We start from the raw sequence: 14,383 nt of genomic DNA on the forward strand, positions 1-14,383 counted from the left end.
CTTCTACTTATATAAAATGCTTGTAATGCAAGCGTCCAGTAGAATTCTGCAATCCTAAAAGGGTATTGTCTTACAGGCAGCAGATAGCTGTCAGTCTTCTTTCTAATATGAAAATCCATATCTCTGTCCTACTCTCCTGCAGATTCAATAGTGGAATGCCTGGAAGCCTAGAAAACATGCAAAGAAAGATCTGGCAGGCAGAGATTTTAAAAGCTTACATTTATTTATTTATATATAAAAAAAATCAGCCAGCTAGAAACGCATCATCCCCCCAGGGGCTTATAGATTTTTGTGTGGAGTTTATAGTCACTCTAGATTAGGGGGAAACAAAAGCACAAGAACATGTTTTTTCTTCAGTTTGTTCTCAGCGTTTCGGGATTTTGTCCTCAGTAGCTCGAAGTCACTTTTATTCTTGGCAATTTACACTATATCAAATGAAGGTCTGGAAAGCATTGAAGGAAATTGCCAAGTGTAAATGCAGAGATAGGTTTTGATACCTACCTCCCAGGTAGGTAGTTTCATAGTCCACACATAGGCATACTTCACTTGCCCTTTGGAATTTTGTGGCAGGTTTTCCAATGGCCTGATCAGCACACTCTTGCAATAGATCTCTTCAAGTGCAATTTTGTTCAGGTAGAGGATCATAATGCATACTTCTCACAGATAAAATATTTCCAAATGCTGCAGTTAGCGGAAGACAGGGACTTGTCCTTGAGATATCCGCAAAGCTGGTTAGTTGATTGGAATGTCTTTACTGGTGACCTGGGGAGGCAAAGTCAGTGAATCTGACTTTAGGCATGGGGCTGACTGTGATGGTCTTGTGGGTACCTAACGTGAGGTGGGTAGCTCTTTGTTTTGTTTTAATATGGTATCCTCCTATGGCACCCTCTTTCTTCAGTAACAGAGCTGTTTTCCCTCAATAAAAATATGCTACTACAATAGCAAAAAGCCTCACATTAAAAGAAATAGAGACAGAAAAGTTGGCTCTAGCTTAAGATTTCTCTCCCGACTCTTAACTCTCAAAATACTAAGGCACCTAATCCTGTTCACCAATCTCCCTAGTTCTATCTAAAAACCTTAATATGGAAATCGCTTAATAATCACCATAATGTCTTTCCCTTAGTACTCTAGCCATTAAACAATCCACAGGAAATGTCATGATACTGATAAATGTTGTTCATGCAGTGTCTCCAATTTTGATGTGAATGTGCTACGGGTGATGGCAGCAGGACTGAGAAGGAGGAAAACTTGGAAGCCATGAAGCTACCCTTCAATGACCTCAGCTTTGGTTCCAATAAAAAGCCTGTGAAGCTATCATTGCTGGTTCTGTCTTCTGGAAAAACTCTGAGGTATAAAATAAAAGGAACGTCTGAATTCCCTCAGGTTTCTAATTTTTCTTGTAACAATTCCCTCAGACACTTACAGGTCAGGGGGAGGAGCGGAGCCATCTTGCCAAAGCCACGATCTGCTGAGACCGTCCTGAGACAGTCCCACCCAGTAATCATAGCCACTTTTGATCTTCCTCAGGCGGCCAGTGATAAAGTCCTAGAAGAAACAAGACCTCAACAGTGAGCTAGGGGGAAAACAGCAACAAACTATGATGGAATATAAAGTGTGACATTTTGCCTAGATGGAAATTGAGAAAGAATAAGACAGAGATGGTTTTAAAAGAAGGGATACATTTCGTAGATTTGTTTTTATTGTACGATAGATGGGGTCTTAAGGACTATAAGGAAAATAAGCATCTGGTAATAAAATAATCTTAACAGATTCCGAGTTTGGCAGTTAATACATGTCAAAACAAGGTGTGATACTAATCAGGAAAAGTAGAACTATCCTTGACATCATAGACCTGACATAGATCATTCTTTCCCAGTATACTTCAATACGAGAAATAATTTAGAAGATTCCAGAGGCAACTTAACTGTAGGGGTATTCTGTTAGAAAAAACATGACTAGCTTTTGTCACCAAATTTGCACAGAAAAAATAGTGGAAGCCTATAATTGTAGTGAGTTCAAGTTGTCTTGGTTTACTGCGTGTCCTTAACATATTGTTAAATTGTTCTCTCATTATTCTTGGAAAATTGAACGTTAGCTAATCGTTGAATATAGCAAGCATACATTTTTAATAAGGTCAGAAATGTGTTAACTCTGTATTCTACTTCATACATATTTCCATACATATGTAAAATGACTTCAGGGAAACACTACTTGTTTTAAGATGGTAATAAACCAGACTAAACATTTCATTTAGCAAATGCTTATTTTCATAGACCTCTCCATTTCATGACGTCACTTCCCTTTTTATACTTCCGCTTTTCCTTGGTAATTACAGAGTTGTGATTGGTTGTTATACTTCCCTACAGCATTGAAAATGATGACTCTGAACCATACACAACTGTAATAAACGTACATCTTGGAGTGGATCAACAAGTCATAAAATAGTATTTCCTTTACCGCCTCGCCTTTTTGATTAACAAAGGACATACAGCTAACATATTCTCGTTGATTTCTGGATAGCTTCCTGCTTTTGTTTTGTTTGTCTAATTAAAGGGAAAACAAACTTTGGCAATTCCCACTTCGTCTCTTTGAGACCTTTATTACGTACAACAAATATACTACTTTTGTAGAATATTAAGGAATCCTGTCTTATTAGAATCAGTCCTTTCTTTTAACGTATCAGGGTATTTTCAGAATGATAGGAAACCACGAGATAGCGTTTACCATTTCCTCTTTACTGTCTATTTGTAGAAGATTAGAGCCCTCCTTCAAACAGTCCTCTTTACTGGTGTGCCAGATTTTCCAGTTTTCAAAGACATGGTAACAACTTCCACCATTCTGAATCCAGTTGTTTGGACAAGGGCTGCAGTTATGGGCTTTGAATATAAACATACTTTGTTAAATTTATCAGAAAAATATCAGTAACACATCTCCCCAAAGGAACCCCTTGTCTCACCCCCAATGAAACTGCACTTTTAACCAAATGGTTCGTATGAGGCAGTACTTACCGTAGTGAGATTTATATAATTATTTCCAACTACAATAGGTCTGTAAGAACTAGTTTAAGATAAAATTAACTTTGGGGGGCCTGGGTGGCTCAGCTGGTTAAGCGACCAACTCTTGGTTTCGGCTCAGGTCGTGGGTTTGAGCCCCACGTCAAGCTTCAAGCTGACAGTGCTGAGCCTGCTTGGGATTCTCTCTCTCTCTCTCTCTCTCTCTCTTAAACTTAAAATCAGCTTTGGAATGTCTTTCCCCAAATTGTTCCTCTTCTATAATAAGTGAGCTGATTATTCTATTTTTATAAATATTTCCCTTCTTTAGGTTGACATCATTTATGTCTTCATTTGTTTGCTTATTGTTTCATGTCTGTTAACCTCACTGGTCCAATCTAATTGGAAATATACTGGACCATTAGGCAAGCTGAGTAATAAGTTTCAAGTTGATGTTTAAATTCTGAGAGTTAAACATGAACGTGTTTCGTAGGTAAGGGAGAGAACAAACAGTTCATTCTACTTTGAGGAATGATTTTAGAAAAACGTGAGTGAGGAAAATTGAAGAAAAACATAAGTGACCAATAAGCTTATTTCAGAACTTGGATATAACTAACAAGTAAGCCATATTGTTTAATCGGTTTTATGAACCCTGTCTTAAAGAATGTATTCACAAAAAAAGTGTGCTCAAGAGTATAAAAGGGGAACCGAAAAGCAAGAATTTGACTGTTTCTTGCACAGTTTTATAGAGGGAAAGACACTGGCATTTCCAGAACTCTAGTTTCTAGACAGAGGACTTCTACTGAGGGTCACAAATAGTTCATTATCAGTTTCCATGGATCCAATGTTGAGTTTTTTAAAGCTTTTCATTATCCTTCATTTAGAATCTATGCTGATCAGTGTCTTGTCTATTGTTAAAGTTATAGCCTGAGTGGCATTGACAATAGCAGCTGAAAGTCTGGAGGACATGTTAGATTTGTAGGTCTCCAAAATGGATATTGTCATTGTCTCAAGGTTGGTGGCTCAGATGTGGGCCCGACTCATGCTTGCAAAAGCTTGATGTATTTAAAAACACTGTGGGGCACACAGTGATTCTGTAAACATTTATTTGACTACATTTTAGTCAGAAGGAGCTATAGTAGGTTTTTGATCTCTCTCATTGGTGATTCTTTAAATGGTATTCACTCCAAGGATAATTAATGCCAATTAAGTAACCATAGAATATTTGACAAACTACAAAACAAATAGAAATAGACTGTTTTAGGTTTAAATGCTTTTAAGAGGGGAGCGGCTTGGTTGGCTCAGTCGGTAGAGTGTGACTCTTGATTTCAGGGTTGTGAGTTCAAGCCGCATGTTAGGTGTGGAGCCTATTTGAAAAGAAATGCTTGTAAGAGATGTAAAAGATAAAACTGAAATAACTTCATAGAATATTTAAAAAGAGTTGAACCCTGCATTGTTATAATTTTTGTGATAAATACTCTGATTTCTAAAATGATTTTTCTGCCCAAAGGGATATCTAAATTTGAATCTAAAGCAATGTCTCAACTAAATATATTGGAGAATTTAGAACTATAATTAAAGATGCACTTACAAATTGGAGTGATTGGGTAAAACATCAAATGCTGCTTAAAAAAAAATCTGATCTAATCCTACACATTTCCCTTTGAAATTTGACTATATGCTTTTTAAATCTGCATTTCATGGGACCTCAGTATTTTCCACATTCTATGGAAATATATAAATAAGATTGAACTGAAGTGTGGATCAAAATTATGTCCCTCCTAATTTAAAGCTCTGACTGTAGTTCTGCTGAGAGTAAAATGTATGTCACTTTTTCTTTTAAGGGATTGGTGCCTGCATTTGTATCTGCACAGTGGAAACTGATTTGATATCAATTACCTGAAATGAAGGAGTTTTGCATCAAGGTTTGACAGTATTTCATCTGAAGGTTATGGTTTTTCTGCCATCGTGTGAAATTCCACATTGTTCTCTCCTGATGGATGAGTTTTTCTTGCTGCTTCATTGCAATAGTGGACACCTGGAACACTTCAAACAATAACAATCATTCTTAATAAAAAATGCTAACAAATTATTGCAAACTAGTTTTTCCATACAGACTAAGTACAGCTGCAAGTTACTGATGATCTTTGGGCCTTTAATTCGCATTAAGTTTTTGTTTACAATTTACACTGTTCAAGAATCAAAAACTTCAAAGGAGACAGAGCAAAAAGCCACTTTATCACCCAGTCTCCTCATGCACCTGACTTCACTCCCCAAGAGCAGTCAGCTTTACCAATTTCTTTTTCACTCTTCCACATATATTTGCTTGAATTTTACAAGCAAATGCATATAAAATGCCCTCTCTTCCCTTTGTATGGACGGTAGCAATCTGTTTATATGGTTTTTCACCTTTTATTTTACCACTTAAAATATATTTGGGGGGCACCTGGGTGGCTCAGTCAGTTGAGTCTCTGACTATTGGTTTCAGCTCAGGTCATGATCTCCTGGTTCATGAGACTGAGCCTCGCATCGGGCTCTGTGTTGGCAGTAAGGAGCCTGCTTGGGATTCTCTCTCTCTCTCTCTCTCTCTGCCACTCCTTCAATCATGCTGTCTCTGTCTCAAAATAAATAAGTAAACTTTAAGGAAAGGTAATCATAAAGTATATTTTGGACATAATTCCATATCAGTATATAAATAGCTTTCTCATCGAATTCCATTGTCTGGATATATCATGATTTATGTTAGACATTTTCTATTGACTTTTAGACTGTTTGTAATCTTTTGGCATTCCAGAAATAAATACTGTAATAAAGAACCTTAGTCATACATAATTTCACACATATGCAAGCCTATTTTTAAGATAAGTTGCTTGGTCAAAGTTTATGTACATTTAAGTTGTATTACATATCTCCAAATTACCCTCCATATATGCTGTTGCACATGGTATCTCAATATCATTTGACTTTGCATTTCCCTTTTTACTTTGGTGTCGAAACTTTTTCTCGTACATATAAATGTCATTTGTATTTCCTTTTCTATGAAGTGTATAATTATATATAATATATAATATATAATTACATACATAATTAACTATAATTTTTCTCATTGAGTTTCTACTCTTTCCTTGACTGTTTTATATGAGGTGCTTATTGTGCTGAGAATTCATTCAAACAGGCCTGGGATCAGCCTGACAGTGTCTGTAAAGTTTCTGCCTGGTACCGACCTCTGGACGAGGTATGAGACATACTGATTAATAGTGTCACTTTGCAATCATCAGTCTGAGGATGTTGGGGCCAGATTATACTAGCTTGTCGGCATTCTTTACTGATGCCATATGACCGATGATTTGCCCCTGGTTACAAGGAGGTCCTGAGCAGGGTCTGCTGTTGAAGCTGGTTACCTTACAGAAGTATGCCTATGCGGTCAGCAAAATATAAAAATTCCCAAGCAAGACTCTATTTGAGGTGCCCTGGTACCAAAGTATTCTGTGTATACATTGGTGGTTCCTGACTGAAGAGAAGAACTGTGTTCCGAAAGGATAGTCACAGAGGGAGGACAAGACACCTGTTCGTACCTGGCCTGTCCGGATCCTTCATTGTAATACATATCCTTACTTTAATGTGGTCGTTAAATTGTACCCTTTTCTTATGGTAAACCGTACATTTGTCAGCCCTGGCATTTTGGGCCGTGTGACTCTTCTTCGGCAAATCAATCTCGTTTAACGGGTTCTGCTAGTGCACTTGTACTTTGGTAAACTGAGCTTTTCCCTGATACGAGCTGCAGTTACACTGTCCCAGTGTGTCTTTTGACTTTGCGTTTGGTAGTTTGCCCCACGTATGTCAGATGCTTTTTAAAATTTTTGATTTTGTTTAAATCCAAGGTAGTTAACATATACGGTAACAACGGTGTCAGGAGTTGAATCTGGCGATTCATCATCTACCTTTGGTAGTCAGTGCCTATCCCAACAAGTGCCCTCCTTAATGCCCATCACCCATTTAGCCCATCCCCCCACCCAACACCCAGTTTGTCCCCTGTATTTGAGGGTCCCTTGTGGTTTGTCTCCCTCTCTGTTTTTACCTTATTGTTTCCTTCTATTCCCCTATGTTCATCTGTTTTGTTTCTTGAGTCATTTTTAGTAAAAAATTTACACTTGAGATTATACTTTTATAAGTATAGTTCATTTTTCCATATTTGGTAGCTGGAATTTATTTTGTTGGAATTTGTAAGGTATGACTTCAGCGTTTCACCCCCAGATGGCTACATTGTGTGTGGTCTCATATCCTTTACTGAATGAAACCCCTCCCCATTGTCTTGTTTTTTTTTTTTTAAGTTTATTTATTTTGAGAGAGAGAGAGAGTGCTGCATGCATAAGTAGGGGAGGGACTAAGAGAGAGAGAGAAAGAGAGGATCCCAAGCAGGCTCTGCACCATCAGTACGGAGTTCCTTGTGGGTCCCCGAACTCACAAACCATGAAATAATGATCTTAGCCGAAGTCAGATGCTTAACCTATTGAGCCTCCCACGTGCCTGTCCTCCCCATCCTCTTTTACTTGCCATCTGTAGCTGAAAGGATAGAATAATAGGAATAATATATTTCTATTATTTTAGTTACATTCAATCTGCCTGCTTCTCGGCGGAATGAACCACACAGCCTTCATTATTTTATATTTATAATTTTGTTTCAATATTCGGCAGAGCCTGCCTTTCTCCCATTTTCACATTACTTTTATATTATTTTTTGTTGCCGTTCTTTCCTTCTAAGTCTGACTGGCTTTTTAGGTCAATTCTTTTTTAAAATCATATTATAAAGTAGCCATCTATTCCTAGTCTATTAAATAGTTTTCTTCACATGGATATTGCTTTTCTTTGTGCCGTTTGGTTTTTATAGAATGTCTTGAAACCCGCGGCTTAATGTTTCTGATCAGTTTGGGAAAACATTCATCCAGTAGGTCTTAAAATAATACCACTTTTATTGAACTATCTCTTCTACTTTGGGGTCTATTATTACACATATGCTAATCTTTCTCAATATGGTCTAGGACTCTTACCCTCTTTTCTATATTTTGCTCAAGAGCTAGGGAGATATGCAATGGATGGTTTATGCCTTGTCCATTGGTGGTTCAAGTAACCTAGGCTGCTAGTGGCTTGGATTATGTTCCTTCTTAGCAAAAGGCGAGATATAACCAGAGTGGGGAGTAGGACAGTGATGTTACTTATTTTATTCTATCAATAATCTGGCACGTTTAGAGATTGAAAATAATATTTTTTTAGGAATTTGAAGTATTATTCCAGAAGTTTAAATTTCGATGAACTCTTTCTAGATTAACCATATTCTTGAGGTTATTGCTGCTGTTTATTACCATCTGAAAAGGTTGTACTGTATAAAACTGTAATAAAACTGGAGAAAGGGAAATGAGACTTCTCTTTTGTTCCCCCCCAAATGGGAAGCAAAATACAGTGTTGGGCTTGTAATCAATTTGCGACAAGTGAGGAATAAAGATTAAACACTATATTTATTTGGGGGAATATAAGACAAATGTTTTTAAAGCCCCCCAAATAAAAGTATCTTGTAATTATACCATGTTGTATGATATACTTAATGGATGAATTAAGAAAATGAAAAAGAAGAGTAAAAACAAATGAAAAAATTTGATGTTTTAGAAAATATTTTGCACTACAGAGCTTTCAAAATAGAAATTAGCATAAATCATTTGGTAGAAAAAAATAGAAAATACAAAATAGTAGGAAGAAAGCAAGAAACTGCTTCTCCTTACATTTAAACCCGCCATTCAAATAGCAGTTGTTAGCATTTAGTTTATATCTACTAAAACTTTTTTCCACATATGCATGTAAAACCCCATCTATTTTACATATAATTTTTATAAAACTGTATTTTTCCATAAGTGACTTTTAAAGCTGCTTATTTCATGGGAACTATTGTGTAACCATATCTCCATGTTAATAGCAACAGTTCTAGAAGACCTCTTTAAATTACTACAGTGTATCCTTTTATATTAACGTACATGATTAATTTTACCACTCATTTTACTGTCAGATATATATGGATGCATTTTTAATGGTATACAAAAAAATTTGTAATTAACCCATGCATTACCTTCATATTTAAACAGGATATAGATTTCATTCATTACTCTTTGTCAGAAACATGTCCCTGTTTCTAATATGTATATTAAATTATATATTATATAATAATTTAAATATTAATATTGGCCTTTTTCTTACAGTGAAAATTTTCATGGAGAGAATATTTAACATTCTTTATTAAGTGGAACATGATTAAGATGAGATAATTATTAGACATTAAACATGATTTTTACAACTCAAAATATACTGGCTATAAAAGTTATAGATTATAACTGGAAGGACAGCAATAAGTTAAGAAAGTCTGAAGGAAACAAACCACTTCTTGTTTAGCACAACTCTTGTTTCTGTAACTGGCTTTTACTTAATAAAAGCCCTAAGAATGTTTTGAGAGTGTAAAAGATGATCTTGGCCAATGGCAATATTGGTAGCAAAAAAATAAAAGCCACTATACGTGAAGAAAAGCCACTAGTAAAAATATTTTACATTTGTATAGTGATATTTATAAGTTTTAAAAGTAGGTATTTGTAGCTATTAATGCAAAAAAAAGCCAAAACTTGTAGTTGTAAGCATTTTCCAGAAATTACTGAAAGTTTTAAATACTTTATTTTCTAGCTAGCTTTCCTTTATCCTCATGGAAGTATTTTCTTCCCATATTTTTTGTTTTGGGAGTTAAAAAAAAAATTGTTTCATACAGACTACATCCATGGGATTACGGCATTAAAAAAACAACAAGCAGCAATCACTGATGATGTCACCGTCTATCTTACTTTCCTGACCCCATTTTTAGTTACTTTTGTATCCTTCCAGTGTCACTCTGTGCATGAATGCTTGTACTGTCGTCAGAATGGAGCTAGACAATATTCCATTCAAAGTGCCCAGGTTTTACAGAAGAAACTGAAATATTAGAGGTTAATTTACTTATCTGTTAGTTCTCTCTCAACTCCTCAATCTATTTCCAGTGTGTCTGTTTGAGAAATATACATTTAAGTGTGAATTTCCTAAAAAAAATAGACTTGCGTTTGATTTAAATAACGTTTTTATATGATACCCAGAGAGAGTAGACGGTGAGATAAGGAACGCTTTCGCAGTGCTAACATTTGTTGTGAAATTTCTTTTGAGGTGATAGACAAGGCAACAATTACTTATTGAACTTCTAGTAATTCTTAAAACAATTTTCTAAGAACAATCAGGAAAATAAGTTCATGGCTAACATGAACAAGATCAAGTTTCTTGTACTTTGTGGAAGCAAATCTGAACCTGTCTCTTCTTCATTCTAGAACTCATAATTCTCACCAGCTATAGTCTGCTAGATAGAGAAATGTTTTTCCAGAGCATATGAAAAGGAGGAATTATCTGGACAATAAACTTTATCTCTGTCCTTCTATATATACTTCCTAGTGCTAGCATGAGTGATAATCCAAGTTGTTGGTTGTTTTTTTGTTTGTTTTTTGTAATCTGCAGCTCTGTAATTATTATATTTTATAAAAATTTCACTAGCCAGATACGAAAACATGTCTTAAAATTTGGACTAAAGAAATGTGATTAATTATGGCCCAAATAAAGTGTTCAGATTGCATTAAGCTTACTATCTTGTACTTTGCCTCATGTAAAGTGAAAAGCTCTTACTAACATAATCTGCATAAAGTTAAATTTAGAATACATGCATATTTAGAAAAGAAAGAGCATTATACTGAAATCTTTCAAATTGCATCCTTTGGCATACTAATAAAAGTCACAAATTGAATCATAATATAAGTCATTATTTGCATTATTTTCCCCAAAGAGACTATGGCATTAGAATTGAGTTAAACAATTAACTCGTGCAGATGAGCATTAAAAGTTATCAGTAGCATCCCAGTGGTTAGAGAGTTACATAAATGCCCCATAACTTAAATTAGTAAGCCATTATTTTACATCACTTATATGCATTTACAGGTTTCTCATTGATTGGTTTATCTATTTATAAACTATGATATTTATTTATAATGATGTATAGAATTGTCTATAAAGCTACATGCAGCATATATGTACATATGTATTTTTATAATGTATAATTATATGTAAAGTATATGTAGTATGTATACAGAGAGATTATTTAGAAGATACCCTTTTGTACTTACACTTGATGCCCAGGAAAACAGAGGTTGTTACTGAGCCCACGCAGAAAATACATGAAATCACCACCAGAAGACACCATGTTCCTGAGCAAGGAATAGGGCCAATGATACTGGGTTAGAGAAAGTAGACGAAAGACATGGGCTAAGAGCAGACCGAGTGAAAGAAAGAATTTGCATTCCTACTAGAGAATCCCTGAAGCCCTGGGGACTGTGGTAACAGGAAAAAAGCACTCTGAACTTTTGGAAATGCAAGTTGGATTTGGAAAAATGTCAAATCCAATAGGTTAAACAACATACTTCTCTTAACGGTATATGATGCCACAATCTTACTACCTAGTTTTCTAGTTTTCTCTTCCAGCAATCTTTTAGAGCAAACCGGGTAGTAAGCCTTCATTTTTGAAAGCAAACATCCTCATCTCTCTCCAGTGCCACTTGAACAAGATTGGTTCAAAAATATTTCTTTTATTAAAAAAAATTGGGGCGGGGGGGCGCCTGGGTGGCTCAGTCGGTTAAGCGTCTGACTTCGGCTCAGGTCATGATCTCACGGTTTGTGAGTTCGAGCCCCACGTCGGGCTCTGTGCTCACAGCTCGGAGCCTGGAGCCTGTTCAGACTCTGTGTCTCCTTCTCTCTCTCTGCCCCTCCCTGGCTTGTGCTCTCTCTCTCTCTCTCTCAAATGTAAATAAATGTAAAAAAATTTTTTTTTAATAAAAAAATAATTCTTTTTAATGTGTATTTATTTTTGAGAGAGAGAGAGAGACAGAAACGGAGCATGAATCGCGAAGGGGCGGAGAGAGAAGGAGACACAGAATCCCAAGCAGGCTCCAGGGTCTGAGCCATCAGCACAGAGCCTGGCACGGGGCTCAAACTCATGGACCGGGAGATCGTGACCTGAGCTGAAATGAAGAGTCAGACACTTAACTAAATGAGCCACCCAAGCATCCCTTAATTTTAAAACATAAAATTTTGGCTGAGGGACATTTTTTTTTCCAGGTAATTTTGCATCTATTCAGGAAGGAAAAATGAAGAATGTATGATTTGCTATATTCTTAACACTAGCCAGAAAGAATTAAAAGTTATCTTTGTTTGGATTATGTGGTAGGCTGAATAATGCCACTGCCCCAACTGCCCATGTTCTACTCTCTGGAACCAGTAAATATTTTTTGTGGTAAATGAGACTTTAAACTAAGTGAAGGATCTTGGGATGGGGACTTTATCCTGTTTAATCTGGGACTTTATAAGTGGGAGGTCGGGAGTCGGGGTGCTATATGACAATGGAAGCAGAAAAACACTTGAAAACATAATGCTACTGGCTTTGAAAATGGAGGAAAAGGCCATGAGCCGAGGAAAGCAAGAAATGCCGCTCTAGAAACTAGAAGACACAATGAGATGTATTCTCCCCCAGAGCCCCTTAAAGGAACGCACCCTTGCCAATGCCTTGCCCAATGAAACCAATTTTGGACTTCTGACCTTCAGAACTGTAAGATAACAAATTTGTCTTGTATTAAACCCTGCAGTCCATGTTAATCTATTATCAAAATAATAAGAAGCTAATACAAATGTTAAATAATAATACCAGCACTGATCACTGGAGCAGACAGCTCCAGACTGATAAGATTTTGCCAGGTTTTCAACCCATGTTTTCTCTTTATTTCCTAGTATTTGTCAGGTGATTTTCAGGGTATTTTATGCAGGAACCAAACTAATAAAAAAATATATGATTTCTTTCATGAATCTTCCAAATTTGGGAATTCGTTGTCTTTCCAGCGAGAGAGAGGGAAAAGGGTTACTTTTTTGTCATAGGTTACGTATTTGTCGTAGCCATTGCTCTTTTCGTTTCGCACCTTTACTTACTCTCCCATATCACTTCATTTTTAACGTTAGCGTATCATGCACATTATCAGATGCATACGTGAGTAATCTCATTAGAAAAATCACCTTGGGCTCATCGTAGGCCAGGAAACAAAATGTAAACTGCAAAGTCTTGGACTAAATAATCAGAACTGGTTACCTGAACATTTGGTGGAAGACAGATGTTTCTGGTAAGGGTTTGGTGTTGGATTATCCCACTGGAGTGAGTTGTATGTCCCTTCTTCCTGCATGTCTGAGATGCTTCGATAGGTAAGGCAGTCTCCAGGAGAAGCCGAGGCAAAATATCTCCTCTTGTGGCAGGAGCAGGCTGGTGAAAGAATTGAAATTGACTACTTCTCACACCAGTGGGAAACTATGTTTAGGTTTAAGGAATAGAATCGATGCATCTTCATCTAGAAAGTAGAAGTTTGTGAAGTTGAAGCCAAAGTAGAACTTGTTAAAGAAGGAAATGAGAAAGAACCTGAACTTGAAACGGCCGATGGTAGAATAGATTATTGCTCTGGTTTCGAAAGCAGAGCAGATGTTGAAGGTGACAGCACTAGGTTATTGTCAAGATGAAAAGAAGTCCAAACAGCACCCTTATATTTGGTGTAGGAAGCATTTGGATGACCTAGGGAGCAAAGAGCCAGGGTTCGCTCACCTGGATTTAAGGAGCTGTGGATCACTGTGTATCCTTAAAACAAAAAAGCTAGGGAGGGATTTCATCTCTAAAATTAATTTACCTGCTGTAGTAGTTAGGGTAATGTAGTGACAAGTGAGTTTCAGAAAGCACACTAAAGATTATTTCTTGCTCACATAACAATTTAGCTTGAGTAACCCTGGTTAGTGGGTCAATTTCTTCCAAGGGGGACCCAGGCTCCTTCTATCTCGTGAGACACCGGAGTCCTTTGGAAAGGGAAAGAGAAGATGGCAAATCTACATCTGCTCGAAAAGCCATAACCTACATGTAGCACATCCACAGCCACTAATGTAATGCTTGTGTTTGGATCTAAAAGGCTGGGCCTGATAAATGTGATTTTTGCCTGGCCAGGGAAATTTTTATGACAATGTTACTCTAAATGGGAAGCATGAGTTATTTAGTGGATAGGTGGCCATTTCTGTCACATCCTGTGACTATAGCATTGGTATTAAGAAACTTGGTACTTTAATCACCATTCACATATTGGCCATCTGTCCGTATGGCCAAAGGTCATGTCTTAGTAATGTATAGTTTGCAAATCTCAACAATCTGCAAAATTGCAATGTTCCCTTTTGTTTCAGTGTCTCCCTGCGTCAATCATTGGTCTCTGTAACAGAAGAAA

At 36.6% G+C, this 14,383-nt stretch overlaps 2 protein-coding genes across 4 annotated transcripts in view; one reads left to right on the top strand and one right to left on the bottom strand.

Moving 5' to 3' along the window:
• The window catches only part of CLEC1A (C-type lectin domain family 1 member A), a 33,647-nt gene extending 28,720 nt beyond the window's left edge, over window positions 1-4,927 (top strand). For 2 of the 3 annotated variants that reach the window (XR_002076547.2, XR_008419401.1), the window contains exons 7-8: window positions 1,186-1,349; window positions 4,835-4,927. The gene's annotated coding sequence lies outside the window, so the exon portion shown is untranslated. Of the gene's footprint in view, window positions 1-1,185; window positions 1,377-4,834 lie in introns of those variants that run through there. The other variant, XR_008419402.1, reaches the window with a different exon arrangement.
• On the bottom strand, window positions 201-13,389 carry CLEC9A (C-type lectin domain containing 9A). Its single transcript, XM_019436384.2, has 6 exons — window positions 13,222-13,389; window positions 11,216-11,296; window positions 4,890-5,036; window positions 2,725-2,876; window positions 1,424-1,545; window positions 201-762 (listed from the first exon to the last, which is right to left on the bottom strand). The coding sequence occupies exons 1-6, from the start codon at window positions 13,310-13,312 to the stop codon at window positions 642-644; spliced, it is 714 nt and encodes a 237-aa protein (XP_019291929.2). The 5' UTR covers window positions 13,313-13,389; the 3' UTR covers window positions 201-641.
• Window positions 13,390-14,383: the final 994 nt, after the last annotated feature.

Source organism: Panthera pardus, unplaced genomic scaffold (genome assembly GCF_024362965.1).
Source record: "Panthera pardus isolate Hobbes unplaced genomic scaffold, ASM2436296v1 HiC_scaffold_6, whole genome shotgun sequence".
In the NCBI taxonomy this organism is placed as follows: domain Eukaryota; kingdom Metazoa; phylum Chordata; class Mammalia; order Carnivora; family Felidae; genus Panthera; species Panthera pardus.